Source organism: Chlorocebus sabaeus, chromosome 8, assembly GCF_047675955.1.
Source record: "Chlorocebus sabaeus isolate Y175 chromosome 8, mChlSab1.0.hap1, whole genome shotgun sequence".
NCBI lineage: Eukaryota > Metazoa > Chordata > Mammalia > Primates > Cercopithecidae > Chlorocebus > Chlorocebus sabaeus.
Window position 1 is genome coordinate 84817718 of NC_132911.1, and position 19556 is coordinate 84837273.

At 43.4% G+C, this 19556-nt stretch overlaps 1 protein-coding gene across 2 annotated transcripts in view; it reads right to left on the reverse strand.

Moving 5' to 3' along the window:
* ZNF704 (zinc finger protein 704) overlaps positions 1-8126 on the reverse strand; it is a 247188-nt gene extending 239062 nt beyond the window's left edge. Inside the window, exon 1 of one of the 2 annotated variants that reach the window (XM_008000964.3) lies at positions 7703-8126. Coding sequence is in view for 1 of the 2 variants with exons in the window: in XM_008000963.3 (XP_007999154.2) it covers positions 6651-7160 (510 nt within the window). In the remaining variant the exon portion in view is untranslated. Of the gene's footprint in view, positions 1-6650; positions 7402-7702 lie in introns of those variants that run through there. The other variant, XM_008000963.3, reaches the window with a different exon arrangement.
* Between the last annotated feature and the right edge of the window lie 11430 nt (positions 8127-19556).

Genomic DNA, 19556 nt, shown 5'->3' on the forward strand with positions numbered 1-19556 from the left:
CTAGGGGGGCAGAGGGTAAGCAGATTCAGGATAGGGCTTGATTTCTTGCTCTTTCTCCTTTTCTCTAATGCTTGTGTTGTGGGGCCTTCCACGGTCAACCAGTAGTAAAATGCTGGTGAAGGAGAAGAGGTTCTAACAGTTGACTGGTAATGACATCTTCTAGGCAAATTTACTATCAGCACCCCACCAGGGACTATGGGCACTCACTTCCCAATGAAATGGGGCTCTTTTCTCATCTGTTATCCTCTGTGTATATGTGTCCCTTGGAAAGCTCACAGGGAGTGGGGACTGGCCCAGGCAGGATTCACAGAGGGTTCCACCCACCACACCACAGCCAGATGTAAGTCCACCTCTAGCTGAGGTACTCTACAAAGGATAAGCATTCCAAAAATAGAAGTTGATAAGCAGTAAGTAGTAGATCACTTCAGAAAATTGTGGATTTTCAACCCACAACTCTAAGAGAGTGAGCTGTAGATCATTCCTGAGCATAAAAAACCAACCCAGAAGTGAGGACAATAAATTGGGGTTGGCAGACCAGGGCACCAATCATGGCAGCAGCAAACTTGCTAGCAGCCCCAGCTGGACCAGGCATACCACGCTGCATAGAGTCAGTGCCCTCGGTGGTCAAATGAAAGCACTGGATTACTAGATAGTATCTGTTTGCCTTCCAGCTCCAGCAGTCTACAATTCAATGAATGACAACTCTGTCTGGTATCTTAAGCATATGCCTTTTGCTTGAGCCAACACAGACCATTTGCAAGACACATACTTGTTAGCAAATTGGAATTCAGTGTTTGCTGCACAGTTCCTGCCAAAGGCTTCTTAAAGTCATCTGATATTCAAGAGATAGTCTAATAGACGTGTTAACCATCCCTGAAGAACTGGCACAGACGAAGCATATTCCATTCAATTAATATTTATTGAGCACTGAAAGTGGGAACTCTATCATATATTATCTCATTTAAAAGCCTTTCCTCTCCAGTTTTTCAATAGTTAAAATCTTGGTAGGCTTCTAGCAGTCTTTCGTGTCCAAGCGTTTCATAAATTTATTACACTAGCAAATTATCAAACCCTCTAGATTCTTGTGTTCTTATCTCTAAACTGCTACACAGGATTGCAGAGCACACTCCTGTGCTTGTTATCTCAGCCTAGCTACTGTTTTCCCTTCACTGAGTACCAACATTGCATCCTTTTTACGTTTGACAGTGCCTTTGTTTTTTATCTGTTTGTTTGCTTGCTTGTTTGTTTATATTCTGTTTTTTTGGTAGTGTTCCTTATACAGGGGCCCAGGGATTAGTTGGTGGTAGGCAGGGGAGTGGGGAGGGGTTTGTGTGTTCAGGACTGTTACCACTGCAGATAAATGTTTAAGCTTCTTTTGATCAGAAATTGAAAATCATGTAATACAAAGTTTCTCTTATCTCATTTAAAGCCCACATTAGTATATATTAGTATCAGTTAGAGTAATCAAGCAACAAATCTCAAAGACTTAGTAGCATCTATTTCTGTTTCCTCAGTCATCCCAAATCTTCCTGGAAATAAATGGGCACACAAATCCCAATAAACACAGAAAGATGCCAGTTCAGTGATTAGAAGCAGAGGCTATGGACATGAGCCCATGCTCCCCACTTGTGACCACATACTGGAATGTGGTATTTCACCTCAAGCCAGCATCATCAGATGGAGAATGGGAGTCATCCTGATTCCCATGTCATAAATTTTCATAAGTTCCTCCTTTATATAAAGCATTTAGTAAAGTTTCTGCCTCACAAATACCCAACAAATATTTGTTTGTATCAATATTATTGTGGAACCCAAATTGTCATGGATTTCATTCCCATTCTTTTATTGATTTTTTTGGCTTACCCTTTGTTTTCTCCAACCCACTGAGACATGACTTTTCTACCTTCCCTCACTCCTCCTGCCCTCACTTTTCTTGTATCACTCAGTCTATCATCATACACTTGCCAACTCTTTCGACAGTAATTCCATCTCTTTCTTTCTATTGCTCACTCATCAGGCTAAACCCCACCTCTGCTGAATCCAGCCCTGCACTTTCTCTACAAGAGGCAATGTAGTAAAATGCATATGGGTGCTACCTCTGGGGTTAGACTGTGCAGGGTTCAAACCCCTGCTCTGACACCTAACAGCTTTTTATCTTTAAATAAGTTGCTCATCCCTTCTGTAGAATGAAGTCGATAACAATAATGCCTGACTCATGGATATGCAATGAAATTTAAATGAGACTATACACTTGGATTTGTGCTGACCCTGGTAAGCACTCAATACATTTAGCTGGGATTATTTTTATTATATTACTATATGCATAAGACAATGGAATAAAGTTGGGAAAATCACATACCCAGACAGACGACTTGAACTATAAATGTGGAATCACAAACCTCAATTGGGTCCTTGATACTGTCTGGCAACTATATTCATCTCCCTAGTACATTTGCTCTCAATGCCTTCAGCTCTTACTTTAAATCTCCCTCACCCTCAGCTGATGACCTTCCTTTCTGCTACATGGAGACAACAGAAGCCGTCAGAAAACCACTATCATCTGATCATCACCCAATATAGAAAATGTACCCACATCTGGACTCCTGTTCTCCATCTTCTCTCCAATCTAATGGAGGAAGGTTCCCAAGGGCTGGCCCTTTACTTGGGTTTCAGGTTCCCTCCCTAAGGCTTTCCAAGGACTTTCCTCCTGTAGTTTTTTTCTCTTTTCTTTACATCTTTGGTTCCTTCCTAGATGACCCCTCAATGATCCTCGCCACCTGGTGTTTATACCCTTGTAAAATTCCCTCTCCTTAGGTTGCGGGTAGAACCTGTGACTTACTTCCAACCAACAGAATATGGCCAAGTTGCTGGCCTATTCCTCCTGACTACATTGCATTATGCAAGGCTCCATCTTGCTGGCAGGCAGGCTCTAAGATTCTCCTTGCTGGCTTGATGAAGTAAGAGGCCAAGCTAAGGAGGCCCATGTGACAAAGAACAGTGGGAAGTAGGGAAGGGGTGAGGGAGAGGAGCTCTACAAGCTGAGAACAGCTTCCAACCAACAGCCAGCAAGAAGCCTAGGACCCTCAGTCCTAGAGACACAAGGGAATGAATTATGCCAACAATCTGTGTAAGCTTAGAAGTGAATTATTCCCTGGTCAAGCCTTCAGATAGGAACTCAACCCATGTAACACCTTGATTGCAGCCTTGTGAGACTCTTCACAGCAAACCTAGTTAAGTTGAGCCTAGACTCCTAATTCTAAGAACTGTTTTAAAGCAAAAAAATATCTGTAGTAATTTGTTACACTACAATAGAAAACTAATATCCCCTTTTCCACATAATTCCCATGATGCTCTAGTCATAACACTAGGGTCTACTGTATCCCATCTACTAAAAAAATCTAGGCCATAGGCCTTCCAGCTATTCCTCCTCCTCCTTTGTTCTCCTTTCCAACAAACTTGTCAAAAGAGTTTTTCATGTGTCCCTCTGTCCTCACCTCTCATCAGCTGCTTAGCCTACTCCAAGCACATCACTGAAACTTCTCTTGTCAAGGATACTAGTAAGTTCCATCTTATCTAATCCAAATGAACATCTCTCTCTCTTTCTTATTCTGTATCTCAGCAGCATTCAACACAGTTCCTTACTCCCCACCCACTTTTTGGAACTACTTCTTCTCTTGGCTTATTGGACTTTACATTTTCTAGTTTTCCTTCTACTTATTTGGCTGCTGTTTCTCAATAACGTTTGCTGGCTTCTCCTTTTCTGCCCAAACTTAAATAGCGCTTTGCCCCTGAATCAGGCCCCAGGCTCTCCTCTCTCAGCCCCCTGCACTCCTTTTAAAGCCCCCAGGCTTTACACGACATTAACACACTGATGTCCTCAAATTCCTCCCACTATCTCTGACCTCTCCTATCCATTCCCCATCTCACCACCATCTGCCTAACCACACCCTCCACCTGGTTGTCCAATAGTCATCTCAGACTTCACACGCACAAAACAGAAAACTTGATTTTTGTTCTCTAGGTTTTCCTAATCTCAGTAAATAGTACCTTCAACCAACATTTACATCATGGTCTCATCCTGGATTCCTCCCTTTCCTTCATCACCCATCAACCAACGCATCCACAAGTTCTTGTAGGCTGATCCTCACAATAGATTCTGAATTTGCCCACTCCTGACAATCTCTAACTCCAAGCTGCCCTCCCCCTCCCTTGGTCTGCGTAGTGACAGCCACCCAACTGGCCTCCCTGCCTCCACTGCTGTCCTCCACACAGCATGGATCTTTTGAAAACTACAAATCACCTTGTAAGACTTTATTGCTTTAAACTTTTCAAAGACTTCACTACCCTTTTAAAGGGCCCACCAGGCTCTCTTTGTAGGGACCTCCCAGCCTCCTCGACATATCTCATACCTACCAAGTTCCAGCCACACTCACCCTTTTCTCCTTCCCACCTCAAGACTAGTAACTGCTACTCCCTCTGCCTGGAAAGATCTTCCCATTTGACCCGAGATATGAAACGTCTCATATCTCGGGTCAAATGTTCCCTCTTCAGAGAGATCCCACCCACAGTAGCTTTTTTTTCTTCCTTTGAAACTCTAAGATACCATGATTTTCTTCACAGGACACATCACAATATGAAGTGTCATTCTTGCTTACGCATGTACATCTGCATCTATGTGTCTGATTGTTGTTATGATGCCTCTCACTAGATGTGAGCATCAGGAAGGTGTCCACTGCTATGTTCCACAATAGCTGCTAGCACATAGTAGGTGTTCAATAAATATTTGTTGAATAAATGAATGCATGAATATATATATTAACATTCGTATATGCATTATAATAAAATTATCTAGTGATATTCCATTAGAAAATCTCTTCAGATACGGTGTCTTTAAAAGAGTATTTTAAAAAGATAAAATTAAACCTCAAACGACTCAACATTCTGTGTAAATTTCTGAAAAGTTGTGGGCAAATGAAAGTGTTATAAAATGAAGCCCATTTTAAAAGAATTTAAAGGAATTTGGAGATGTGAAAAATCTTTATTGATCAAGTGAATTATCACACTCGTTATTCTGCTTTTATGGATTTGAATTTTTTCCCTATATTAAACTTGTTTCCATCACAGAGCATAAATTATTATTGTTTCTATCACAAATTCTGCAATCACTATTCAAACCACAAGACACACTTTCAGTACTTCTGGACAAAAATGCTAAGGAGTCACTACTCTTGTTATTCAATGTCACTGACACCATGTGACTTCACTTCAAACCCAGCTATATCCTGTAGCCATACAATGCAGGCTTTTCAACAGACCATGGTAACGAATGCGGTCACGGTTTGGATTTCAACAAGCAGCTGTCAAAAACTATCATCCTAAATGACTACTTGCTGAAAATTTCTCACTCCCAGAGCTGGTACTTCCAGGGTGGTCTAGGAAATAAACTTCTGCCCACATCTACTCTGGGGCTATTCTAATTGCCGATGTTCAACTTTTCTTTGGAAATGCAATGTCAAGCTTTGAGGAGCTTTTTTGATGAACATCCAAAGCTTTTTTAAATGGTCTCTATTAAGCTCACTTGTTCATGAATTTTTTTTCTTCCTGAAATAGCAATACCTTCTGAAAACTCCACTAAACAGTTATTCAGCTGATTTTAAGAACCATTCTTGAGAAAAATCACTCATTCCATTGCTTACCACTTGCTGCCCTCAAAACTTCTTAGCAACATACACTGTGCATGATCCTCAACGTGGTTTGCTTTGTCCAATCGCATGCCTGAAAGCCCAACCAGTCAGTTGTGTAATAATAAACCCCTTATCTCCTGAAGATACACAAACGGAAAAATCTCTCGGCGCTTCAGTGCACAGGGGACTCCGCTAGAATTCTCAGCAGAAACTAACATCCATTTTAAACGCCACCCCACCCCCTTTTCCTGATTTCCTTTTTTTTCCTCATTTGCAATTTTGAGGAGGCAAAAAAAAACCCAAACGCTAAACGTTGTCGAGTTTAGCGACATGGGAGGGCGAGGGTCAATGCCAAAAACTGCTATCAAAATGCATGTGGAAACCGAGGGCTTGGTTTTGCTGTGCTGGGTTTACCGGTTCTCTCACAAGCGCCTGTGATGGAAACTCATCAACAATTGTTCTTGGATGGAAGAAGGGGCTTGAGAGATTGACAAGAAACACCTCTTTCTAGTTTCAATAAGCTTGAACAGCCCTCAAAATAAGAAGAAGGGGATACTCCTTCCTTGGGGGAGAAAAAAATCTCACTCTCCCCTACCTCTCCCGTACCCACCGGGCATGAACCGGCGCCTCCGTGGTCCCATCACCCAAGTTCCCCACCCCACTAGGGAGAAGCGCCCTTTCTCAGCACCCACACCAAACAACAAACCCGACCCGGCCTTTGAGGAAAGGGGGAGCGGCCGCCTGGGAGAGACGCAGGGGCCCGAGGCGCAGGCAAATCAACAGTTCCTCGCACTGCTCCGCGCGGCCGCCCGCGCCGCCTGACACACCCCTCCCAGCCGGGTCTCTCCCGGGCGCCGCTGACCGGCCTCGGCCAGGCGCCTCGCGGGCCAGGCGCCTCGCGGGCCCGGGGCCGCCCCCCTCCCCGGGCCGGCGGGTCCCACACGCGCCACTGCGCCCAACACGCACCTTTAACGCGCCCCGGGCCGGGCCCTTGGGGGCTGCGCGACCGGGTCCGAGGGGCACGAAACGCTCCTCGCCGTCCTCTTCGTCTTCGTCGCCGTCCACCACCTCGACGACCACCTCCTCGTCTTCCTCTTCCTCGTCGTCATCCTCCTCCTCCGCGACCCCTCGGGGCTTCTCCTCCACCCGCCCGAGCCCCCTCCGCCGCCTGCTCCCGCCCTCCTCGTCCTCGTCTTCCTCCCCCAGAAGCAGCAGCACCGGCGACGAGGCGGCTGCGGCGGCCCCGGTGGCCCGAGGGGGGCCGGTCCCGGCGCTGCGCGGCGGCGGCGGTGGCAGCGGCGGCCTCCAGCTCTCCGGGGCGGGCGCCGGGGCCGGGCCCGGGACAGGGGGCGGGAGCCCAGGTAGGGCGGCTTCCTTGGCGGGCGCGGGCGCGGGCGCGGGCCCGGCCGGCTGCAGCGCGGCGCCCCCCCGGCGGCTGCCCAGGCTCGAGCGCTTGGCTAGACGCCGCGCCTGCATGCCTGAGCGCGGGGCTGCGGGCCGCGGCGCGGGGCCGGAGAGTTTGTCACCTCCTCTTCCTCCTCTGACTCCGCCGGTGGCCGCTGTGACCGCAGGGCCGGGGACTCGGGGCCGCAGGGGGCTGCAGGAGCCGCCGGCCAGGACCCACGGCTGCCACTGGCTGCAGAGGCGCGGGCGCCGCCTTTGCTGGACCGGCCGGCGGGGACGCCGGCGGCCGGCGGCTACGGCGGGGCGGCGCGGCGGCCGCGGGCGGGGGTGGGTGTGAGCGAGCGGCGCGCTGCCGCCTCCGCCGCCGCCGCCGCCGCCGCCCGGGAGCCGCGGGCCGCGCTGCGCTCCATGCGGCCGGCGGCCGAGCCCGCGCGCGCCTCTCCCGGCCCGCTGCGCCCGCGCGCTCCGGGCCTACAGCTGCCGTGCCTCGGCGCGAGCTGTTTGTGTTGTGTGTTTTCCACCACCGCCCCCCTCTTCGCGAGCCATTCCTCACAACACTCCGGTCCCCACGCTCAGACAAAACCCGGACTGGATTTTTTTTTTTTTCCCCTTACCCACAGTCTCCGAAAGTCTGGCGCTTCGAAGCAGTTGGCCCTGACACCAGGACAAACGCTTAACCGCAGCCCATTCTTCCCTCCGGAGGGAGGGGAGTAGACTTCGCTGGAAGTAAGGTTGTCGGTCAAAGTTAGACTTTGAACGTAGAGATTTGCTACAAGTCATTTTAATGGTCACTGATGTGCATGGCAGCTGCTCCTGAGCTTGTGCGAAATCAAGGAAGGTGTATCAATCCGAGCTTTGGGATGAATTCCTAATAATCATCAGAGTCGCTTAGATTTTCGAAATACTGTTTCATGAGCGATTGTCTACCAATCTCACACTCTGAACGCACCACTCTAGGCCTTGCAATTGAGCTGCCTTGGCTTTGTGCTGAGTGTGTAGGTCTTTCAGCTTTTACTCCTGCTATTCTACCTTGAGTGCCTGATTATAATGGCTGAATTCCAAGAAGCTTTCTGCTTGCACTGTCTGATCTGTAGACTCTATTCTGGCATTGTTCAGGATTTTGAAGAAACAAATGGGTGGGGATTCAAGATCGTTTGAGTTGGTTACTTAAGAAATTAATAGGAAGTAAGACCAAATCTGGAAATCAAGCACATAACATGACTAATTTAGCCATTTTCTGACAATTTTTAGGTGTGATAAAGAAAATATATTTGCTATTTGTTTGGGGTTAGGCTATGTAGTAAGTCGTGTTTCTTTTTTTATTATTTAAATTTTATTTATTTATTTTTATCAAGATGGAGTTTCTCTCTTGTTGCCCAGGGTAGAGTGTAATGGCACAGTCTTGGCTCACTGTAACCTCTGCCTCCCGGGTTCAAGCAATTCTCCTGCCTCAGCCTCCTAAGTAGCTGGGATTACAGGCTTGTGCCACCATGCCCAGCTAATTTTGTGTTTTTCGTAGAGACGGGGTTTCACCATATTGGCCAGGCTCGTCTCGAACTCCTGACCTCAGGTGATCCGCCTGCCTCGGCCTCCCAAAGTGCTTGGATTACAGGCGTGAGCCACCGCGCCCAGCCGTAAGTCGTGTTTCTTACATTCAAGTCATACCCCCAATTCCATTCCTGTGGAGGAGGACTGGGGAGGATCTTAGGCATCAAATACCCTGGTAGGCGCCTCCATGGGGCCAGAATAAAAGGTGTATTGGCCTTCAGCTAATTATTGTTGGACATTTAACATCATATGCTCTGTTAGATACGTGGAGGGGGCTCGTTAAATGCTCGCTTATGGTGTCTTTCAACTGTTGAACACGGATGATGACAAAGATTCTAAAATGAACTTTTTGTACTCCCTGAATCAGATTAGCTTCCTGATGTACCTATTTCAGGTGATGACAATCTCGTTATAATCATTTGAGCCCAAAATAGCGGTATCATTTTAACTCCCTTCTCTACCTTATCCCTAGAGGCAATTGCCCACAAGTCCAACCCATTGTTCTTTCTGAAATGCATTTTGAATCCACCCCTTCCTTTCCATTCCCAAAGCTCTTCTAGCATTTTGTGACTTCAAAAGTGAAAGTTTCTAACAGTTCCACACACCCATTTTCTCTCCCACACAACCTCCCTTTCCCTCCTCAGACACCACCACCAGATTTATGTTTCGCAAACCCCATTTAGATCACACGATTTTCTTGTTGGACTTCATATTTGTAAATATTCTGTTCAGGAATTCAGAGAGAAGAAAACAGAACATTAAGAGATGGGTGTGTCTGATCAAAGCACGGAATAGCAGGGACCAGCCAAAAAGTTAATAATCAGTATCAGCTAGAGTGTGCAAAGAATGAAGAAAGGTCATTAAAGTGGTTTCATCCCAATTGGAGGAAATTTAGCTTCGTTGATTTGGGGAGATGATTTTAGAGTGAGGCAGCAGGGTCTTTGGCCGTGAAGAGGAAAGATCAGGGGCAAGGGGTGGGCAGACAGGTATGGAGAAGGAGGTGGAGGAGGACAAAGGTGTGAGGCAAGCTGGCTAGTAGTTAGGCACATGGGCTCAGTAGCACCTGTGTCCGAATCCGGGCTGTGGAACTTGCCAGCTTTACTTTTACTCATCCTCTTTCTGTGCCCGTTTCCTTATCTGTGAAATGGGGATCATAGTAGTAAAGTTGTTTTGCAGATTAATGAGTTAATAAATGCAATCAGCTTTCAAGAGTGCCTGAGACAAGCTAGGGTTTATATGAGGGCTTATCATACTAAACATTGTCGTGGTAGGTAAACAAGGTGGCTTGGGATACTCTCAGAGAATAACAAGGTGGCTCTCTTTTAAGTAAGCTCAGTAATGTCAGTAACTAGCAAAATGTGCTTTTAAAGACCAACAACTTCTTGTCAGAGGACCATGGTCAGGCCAAGGATATAGCTTTTGTGTCTAAAATTGCTACAGATGAAAGAAAGTAAATGTTTTCCTGAAAACCTAGAGGAAATACAGAGTTAAATGAATTGGTGATTGGCATTTGTGACTTAGTGGAAGATGATACACTATTATACATTCTTTTAAAATTGCTGTATATGCTTTGAAATCAGCTTATTGTTTCTCTTAGGCCACTTCAATAGACCACATACACATCCATTCCCTGGCCCCACATTGCTGGAAAGGCTGCCTTTGAATGGGGGAAAAAAGAGCTGGCATTAGTTTTCAAACCATTAAATGAAGGCTAATGTCACAAAAGAGGTTTCACCCAAGCTAGGCTTTGAGGGATGAGAAAGATCTGTTCAGGCAAGGAGAGCAGCATTGTCTAGGCAAGTGCAATCCACTGAAGACCACCCTCATTAAATCAGAGGACATTTAGTGGGAATAAAATAAAATTACCTAATTCATTAGGAATCAAGAAAAGATCTCATGATATGGGCACATGACACACTACATGCATGACATGCACTCAGAAGTCAAAAAATACCTCGTGATGCCAAGCAAGTGAGGAAGAGTCATTGCTGCTTCTTTCCCCCACATTCGCTAAGTGTAACACATTGTTTTCTTCCAAAACTGGGAGCGCTTGTCACTCAGGATGAGAAAGTGTGCCTTTGAGCCATGGGGTAAAGAAGGAGCCCCTCCAGGACAGTTGGATTGAACACATCCTCATCTAAAACATTTCATTGTTCATTCTGCATGGATTTACTGAGTCCTGACAAGTTCCAGGTCTTGTTCTTGGTGCTGGTGTGCAGCAGTGAACAAAATAACCCTCCGTGGGGGAGGGAGCAGACAACAATCAAAGTAAGTGAACAATATGATTTTGTGGAGGCAGTAAGTGTCTATGTGAAAAGGTAAGAGAAAAGTAAAGCAAAGGAGGGGTAGAAAGTGCTGGAGGTTTAGTATAAAGAAATGTGCATTTCAAAGTGCATTTCTTTATATTAAAACAGACATAAGAATAGCGTGAAGTTTATTGTGAACTTTGAATGAAAACTCACAGCTGTGGACTCTGTCTTCTTCTTGCAGATAGAATCCATTCTCCCCTACTGTCCGCATGCTTTGGTCGAACAGTTTGAGAAGCACTGGTGAGGAAGAACAAGAGTAAGCTTTGGAGTGAACGTCACTCCCTAACCACATAGTAGCTGGCTGGCTCCTGTCTGGTTTCTTCAGATCCTCAGTGATTCTTAAACCTTTGAGTTCTGAGCTCTAAAGATACCTAAAGCATTTTTTTTTTACATGTAACGAAAAGAAAGAAAGAGAGAGAGAAAGAGAGAGAGAGAGAGAGAGAAGGGAGGGAGGGAATCAGGCTCAATTTGAGATTATGTTCAGTTATTTTAAAATTTAAGATTCAGCAAAATAATCATGTTTCCAGAATCATGAGGTATAACCATAGCCAGAACAAAACATATAACAAATTTGTACCCACTAGTGGTGGTTCTTTTTTGTCCTTGTGAAACTTTAATAGTTGGATTTGTTGAGATTAGTAGCTCCTTTTAAAAATTATTTTAAAAGTAAAAGTAAAATTTTGCCCTTTAAAAAGGTTATGAAAGTAAGATTAGCTTAGTTTTTCCACAGTTCTGGGAAACTTAAAAATGATTTCATTTGATGACTGTCATCCCACCGTATGAAAAATAGATTAAGGTTAAGAGAATCACTCGTCTATTACAACCTTCAGGCTGAAAGCCTGTCTAAGTCAAGCATAACCTCCACCCAGATAAATGTTTCTTCCATGAGCAATTAACTTAAACTCTCTTTCAAAACATACAGTACTTTCAAAATACTAGTTCCTTACAATACCTTTCAAAGACTTAGGGGTTTTTTTAGTGAGTGTTAAAATGATAGCATTGCCTTCTTTTTTATGTAACACAATTTACTATTTCAGTAGGTGCAATTTTGTCTTTGTTGTTTCCTGATCAGTTTAGTCATCTCATATTGGCACTTGAGAGGCAATAAATAGAACGCTGGACTGAGATTCCAGAGATTTGAGTTGAATCATACTATGGGGATTACTAGCCATGGAACACTAGTTAAGTCCCCTGATCTCTGTAGAGTTCACCACTCAAATATGAATGAGTTGTGCTCCCCAAGGAGCTCTCTCATTTTAACTCCTGAGTTCCATGATATAAAATGTCAACTTGAAGTCTGTTTTAAGATTAAGCCAAATACCCATTATTAAAATCCACAAATGGAGTCTAGTGTGTATGTTAAGAAATGCATGTCAATTTTTTTTTTTTTTTTTTGAGATCAGATCTCACTCTGTTGCCCAGGCTGGAGTGCAGTGGCTCAATCACAGATCACTGCAACCTCTACCTCTTGGGCTGAAGCTATCCTCCCACCTCAGCCTCCAGAGTAGCAGTGACCACAGGCATGCGACACCATGCTCAGCTAGTTTTTGGGGGGTTTGTTTGTATTTTTAGTAGAGGCAAGGTTTCACCATGTTGTTCAGGCTGGTCTCAAACTTCTGGGCTCAAGTGATCCACCCACCTTGGCCTCTCAAAGTGCTGGAACTGGGTGTCTCTTGTAAGTCAATTCTAGGTGCTGTCTGTGTCTTAGGACTGCCATCTCTGTTCCTAACAACATCACTCTTAATTTCATGAGCCTTCCCTGCTTTGTTGGGAATACAGCAATTATAAAATTATGCATTTTCTTGCTACCTTCTTATTTTGCTAGTTATTTCTTCAGTAATAAGATGCCTAACAGCCATGAACCAAGTAGTTTCTATGTTTTATTATTTGTATAACCACAAACTTATAATTGTTCAATCTAAGATATATAATTATTTCCTACTTACGGTATTTTCATCTCTCTGAGGCTTTTCTCACCATCTTCCTTTTCTTACAGCTTTTTTTATGCAGGACCCTTCTGGTGTCAGTAATTGCAATCCTACTCACACTAAAGAAAAAAAACAGGGCAGAAGAGGAATTTATCAGCTTGGGTAATTCAAGCACACATGAACCTGAGCTTGGGAAAATTAGGTGTGGGGCCTTAAGTGATGCGTGGTCCTCTGTCTTTTTGTCTCTCTCTTTCTCTTTCTCTCTCTCTCTCTCTCTCTGAGTGTGTGTGACACTTATTTCATTATCTGGCTGACTAGAACCAGATCCACAGGCAGCTCTGGCCACACACTTGTCCACCTTTTGAGCAGGTGCAGGGGAACTCTTTGCTATGTGCATCAGCTGGAAAAATCCCAGCAAATTATTTTTGGATGGCCAAGTCCAAATCATGAGCGGACACTTGTGGCCAAGGGTGGACGGCCATGATGGATGGCCTGCACCAAACCATGTAGTTAAAGAGAAGAAGAGTGATTACTGTATTGAGCAGAAAAAGGCCGCCATATGTTATAAATATAACCAATACTATCACAAATCTGAAACATATAAACTTGTAGAAAGGATAAAAATCACATCTAACCTCCCTACCCAAAGATAACCCCTGTAATTGTTTTTGGTATATTTATTTTCATTTCTTTTCTATGCATCATCCTTTTTGTCTCACATTATTTTTCCACCTAGTTTTATAATGAGAGATTTTCTTTCACACATGGTGGTATATAACTTGTAGATGTTTATGGAGCTAGTAGGATAAAAATAAATCATAAAAATATTAGCAGAATATATGCGTGAATATTTTTATAACCTCTAGGGAATGATAGCCATTTTAGACTTGATACCAAGTCAGGGCCCTAGCACAAAGGTAATATATGATCACAAAAAACTTGTAGACTTTTTCACAAAAGACACCATTAAAAAGTTTTAAAGTAAGTGAAAGATAGAAAATATTATCAACATAAAATCAAGAATTAATATGCAGCAAAAATGCAAATAATTCAGTGTTATTAAAACACTTAGATATAATATTTGCTTACCAGGCTTGTAGAAATTCTAAAGCTTTCATACTATTCAGGGTTACTGAGAGTATGAGTATGCTGTTGTATGTATCCATCACATGGCTGTATTCTGCTGCAGGATCTGTCATGCTTCTCAAAGACAGGTTTGTTTTAGTGAGTGTTAAATGGTACCTTTGCTTTCTCTTTTATGTAACACATATTAACTATTTCAGTGTGTGCAATGCAGTTGCCAGGTGAAACCGGCAATTCCATTTCTAGTTATTCATCCTAGAGGAACACTGTGCCTAGTGGCAAAAAGGAATACAGAGAGGATACTTATTGCAGCACTGGTTTTAATAGCAAAATATTGAAAACAGCATAAATATTCATCAAAATGAGAATGGTTTAAAAAGAAGTCTTTGATGATGTACGAACCACTATGCAGCCACTACAAAGAGGGAAGTCACTGTGTGCTAAAAGAGAAAGGAGGAAAGGACTCATATATTTTTAAGTGAAAAGAACAAACTGTAAAATACTTTTTTACAACCTGATCTCATTTGTAATTAAAACATCCTACAAAATTAATACATAGTGTCATTTCAGATGGATACGGGGAAGCCTCTATAGGATACCTGCTAACCTCTAGGGAGGTGAACAGGCTTCAGGGAGGAGGCAAAGGAAGTCTCCCATTTTCCCTATTTTTTGCCTTGTTAAAAAGAATGGGCAGGGCGCGGTGGCTCATGCCTGCAATCTCAGCACTTTGGGAGGCCGAGGTGGGCAGATCACCTGAGATTAGGAGTTCAGGACCAGCCTGGCCAACAAGGCAAAATCCCATCTCTACCCAAAATACAAAAATTAGCTGGGCATGGTGGTGGGCACCTGTAATCCCAGTTATTCAGAAGGCTAAGGCAGGAGAATCACTTAAAACCAGGTGATAGAGGTTGCAGTGAGCTGAGACAGCGCCAGTGCAGTCCAGCCTGGGCAACAGACCGAGTCTCTGTCTCAAAAATAACAATAAAAAAGAATGTATTCAAATATTACAGTTAATTTAAACATAAAGAGTAAAAACTCTTCATAGCAAAATTCTTACTGCAGAACATTGTGTCAAGCTGTGCAATGATTTCACCACATCTTGCTATGTAATATAGTGCTGCCAGCCTTTGTACAGAAAATATTATACACCTTTTGGATTCTTTCCTTAGGATCAGTGCCAGAAGTAGAATCAGTTGGTCAAATAGTATGCACATTTTCTTGATACCTTTGACTAGATGGCTTAATGAAAGAGTTTGCTGCAGTGTGCACTCTGAAAACCACAAGAAAGTGGCTGGCGTCCGGCATGCTCGCTTACTTTAATCATGTCCCACTTTTTCCATCATTCTCTCCCTTGCCACTTTGACAAATGTTCCATCAAATTTTATTTTGTTTTAATTTATGTCTTTGATGATTAATGAAAAAAATAGTTTCCCATGTGTTCAAGTTTTACTTCCCCTTCTGCACATTATTTTCTTATCCTTTGCCCATAACTCTGATAGAATCAGAGTTTTTCATATACACTTGTGTGAGCCCTTGACGTTAAAAACCCTATTGCCATATTTTCTGCAAGTACTTCTCTAGCTTTGTTGTTAAATTTCTTCCCATTTTCTTCTCTAAATCTTTAGGTTTACCTATGGGCCTTTCTTTTCCTTTCTTCATTGAACTTATTTACAAATTATTCCTGTTTCCCACCAATGTTTGTACTAATGACCTCTGCTAGACTTCATCCATTATCATTTACCATCAATTTCTATTTCCTTTTATACATTTACCTGCAGCAAGGCTTCATTTCAACAACTATTTTTTTACTTGCTTATGTCACATCATAATTTCTTTATACTACAGTGATGTGCTATTGCTGGGAAGAATTCTTAAAATTTAGTTTGCAGATTTGATTCTCATTTACTTAGTTATTACTTACATGCCTTTCTTTCTGTATTTTAGTTAATAACCCTTAGTTAATCCTTCTAACCTAATAGAAATATTTCTAGGCTTAATGGCTGGGTGTGGCGGCTCATGCCTGTAACTCCAGCACTTTGGGAGGCTAAGGCAGGTGGATCACCTGAGCGCAGGAGTTCAAGACCAGACTGGGCAACATAATGAAACCCTGTCTCTACAGAAAAAAAAAAAAAAATACAAAGAATTAACTGGGGATGACAGTGCACACCTATGGTCCCAGCTACTCAGGAGGCTGAGATGGGAGAATTGCATGAGCCTGGGAGGCAGAGGTTTCAGTCAGCTGAGACCATGCCACTGCACTCCAACCTGGGTGACAGAGTGAGATACCCTCTAAAAAAAAAAAAGAAAGAAATATTTTAAGGATGAAATAATAATTAGCATAATACCTCTAATAAGCAGTGCTTTCCAAAATACTAAACCTAGCCCTTTTAATGTATTTAACATTAATATAAATGTGAGCATAGAAATGGCTCACCTGCTAAATATTCTGCAGTGGTGGAAATAGGCTGTATCTGTGCTGTTCACTAACAGCAGCCACCGGCCACATGCAGCTATGGAGTACTTGCAATGTGCCTACTGCAAATAAGGAATGGAATTTTAGATTTTATTTACTTTTAATTAAAGTATGAATAACCACATGTGACTAGTGGCTATCATGTTGGATGGTGAAGGCTCAAACCTTCCAAGGGTCATTTTCTACTTTCTAGATCCATTTTTAGGTAGATCTGACTGAGAAAATTAAAAAAAGAGAAATCACACCCAGGATACTTTGCTGCAAATCCAAACTACCATAACTATGTTTTTTCTCATCTATCTCCCCAATTTTAAAAATTAAATGTTTTGAATTTGAGCTTATTTTTAACAACTCTCATTTATTACCTTCATCAGGTTTCCAATTAGGGTATTTTTCAGGTTTGATGACAGACATCAAAAGCTCCTAATCTATCCCCTTTGCCTCCAGTGCTATTTTTATCTACACCATTTTAGTTTCTATGTTTGTTATTTTATTCTCAAGCTCTTCCAGGGGAAGAAGTACCTAAATTAACCCCAGCAACCTATCAAGGGAGTTTTGAAAGCCATAAAATAGAATGAGACATCAGCATATGCTGATATAAATACCACTGGGATTTCTTAAAAGCTAGTCATAAATTTCTTCTTGTTGTTACGCCTGTTAATATGAAAAAAAAAATGAGAGTGAGACAGAATTTTGTAAGAAGTGTAAAAATTCCTCAGTACTTACCATACTTGCCAGGATAAAGAATTTTCCTTAAACCATTGTAGATATACTGTCCTTCCAGTCGACAATGTGCAAGGATGAAGGAGGGCTGGGGAGGGCAGCCTTGATTACCTTACATTTCTTTCACTGTGGATGCAGAGGTTACTTGCAACATTTTTGTCACATTTCTACAAAAGCTATGGTGGAGCTGTTTGTTCCATCATCTCCTCCATATAAACCCCATTATCCTCATGCCCCCAGTGGCTCCATCTATTTATCTAGTCACAGCCATCCTGCCACCTGATGTCTTGCTTCCTATGGCCACACAGCAGGCAAAGCTGGCTTGGCTGAAGCTAGAATTCCAATCAAAACCTTTATTTCAAAATAAATACTGTTTCTCCTTGCTGCTTTCCAGAACTTAAGAGGAGTGAGGAGAAGAAAAATAATGAGAAACAGGAAAAGAAGAAGAAGAAAAAGGAAAGGACAAGAAGAGTGACCAGTAAGAAAAACACAAGAATAGTCTTGCTTCTTTGCTAATTTATTATGTTATATATAACAATCCACACATCCACAAAAAGATTTTTCTCTATGTATTCTGTCGCCACTTCCCTTACTCAGTTTTCAGTGCAGAGAGGAAATAGCTAGTGATGATCTTGGATATAAAAATAATGATCCTTAATATTTGTTTCCGAATCTTTTCCAATAGGTTTTCAATACAGAGTTCCAGCCACCACACCATGATCATTTTACGTATGTTGTTTAACAAGGTTTTTTTCTACATTATTCTACTGTAAGTGATACCATGTTCTCGTCAGCGTTAAATACCTTTGTCTTATTCTCAATTCATGTTCGGCTTGTTTCTCCCAATGATCTCTGTATCCCTTTTACATACCTTGCAAATAATCAGTGATCCCCTACCCAGGGTATTTATGTCTTCTAGAATCTAAAATCCAATGTCACCCTAAGTGCATGAGCTGCCACCTTTCAGACTAGCATTCAGCTTGTATTTTTTTTAGGCCTATAGATATTCCTGGCCAGGACTGGCTACATAATTTGCAGAGCCCAGGATGAAATAAATATGCAGGACTCCTTGTTCAAAATTATCATGAAGGAGACAGAAGGGCATTAAACCAAGCATGGGCTCTTCCAAGCAAGTGGCCCTGGGTGACAGTGCAGGCTGCATGTCCAGGAAGCGGGGAAATGAAGAGGGTCTGAAGTAAAGCTACCACAGAGGATAAAGTGAGGTGAGGGTGGATTTGAGAAACAGTTCCAAAGCAGAAATCAACCAAACCTGGTGACCAACAGGAGAGAACAAGAAAAGAAAGGAACCAGGGACAATTGTCTGTTTTGAACTTCAGGGACTAGGTGCTGGTCACTGAGGTGGGGGAGTAGGCTTGGTGGGGGACATAGCACCATTTAGGAAATACCAAGTTTCAGATGCCCACAGATATCCAGGTGAAGTGTGATAGTTGTTTGATGTTTAAGAGATAGATCTGGAGGCCGTGGGCAGTGGCTCATGCCTGTAATCCCAGCACTTTGGGAGCTGAGGCAGGCGGATTGCTTAAGGTCAGGAGTTCCAGACCAGCATGGCCAACATGGTGAAACCCCGTCTCTACTCAAAATACAAAAAATTAGCCAGGCGCAGGGGTGCACGCCTGTAGTCTTAGCTACTCAGGAGAGCTCGCCTGTAGTCTTAGCTACTCAGGAGAACTCGCCTGTAGTCTTAGCTACTCAGGAGGCTGAGTCAGGAAAATCGCTTGAACCTGGGAGGTGGAGGATGCAGTGAGCTGAGATTGCACCACGACATTCCAGCCTGGGTGAAAGAGTGAGACTTTGTCTCAAAAAAAAGATCTGGAGAGGGTATTAGTGAAGGGGCTGGGCTGGTCCTCGGCCTATTTGACATCAGGGCCATTCCTTGCCCTCCCCCCGTTCTGCTATCTGTCACTGGTGGCCATCCTCTGTAGGCCATTTCTCCCGGCTCCTTTCTCAGGGGCATAGGTAGGAGACTGGAGAGAGTTGAGCAGGAGCCAGGGAATTTCTCCCCTTCTCTCTGCTGTAGGGCTGTCCTCCCACTGGGCTTATATCCTCCAAGACTCCAGCTCTCCTTATTTCCACAGGTCAAGAAGCCACTGGCTGTGATTGCCCCACCTCTTTTTGTCCCTCTAGCATAAAAGGGTAGCAGGTTCCTGTCCTTGCTACCCTGTGTTGTCTCAATAACCAGTCTATGTTCTCAGCTCTTCCATCACCAATGGGGATGAAGTTTCTTGTATTTTTAAACACTTTTTGTGTTTTCCTGCTTGGACCCTGTCTGTATAGGAGTGATGAGCATACAGCGATGTTTGCTAAAGTAACTGAAGGTGCCTTGAGATTGTAGATGGGGACTGAAAATTGCCACAGAACTTGGTAACAAGTTGGTGATGCTAAC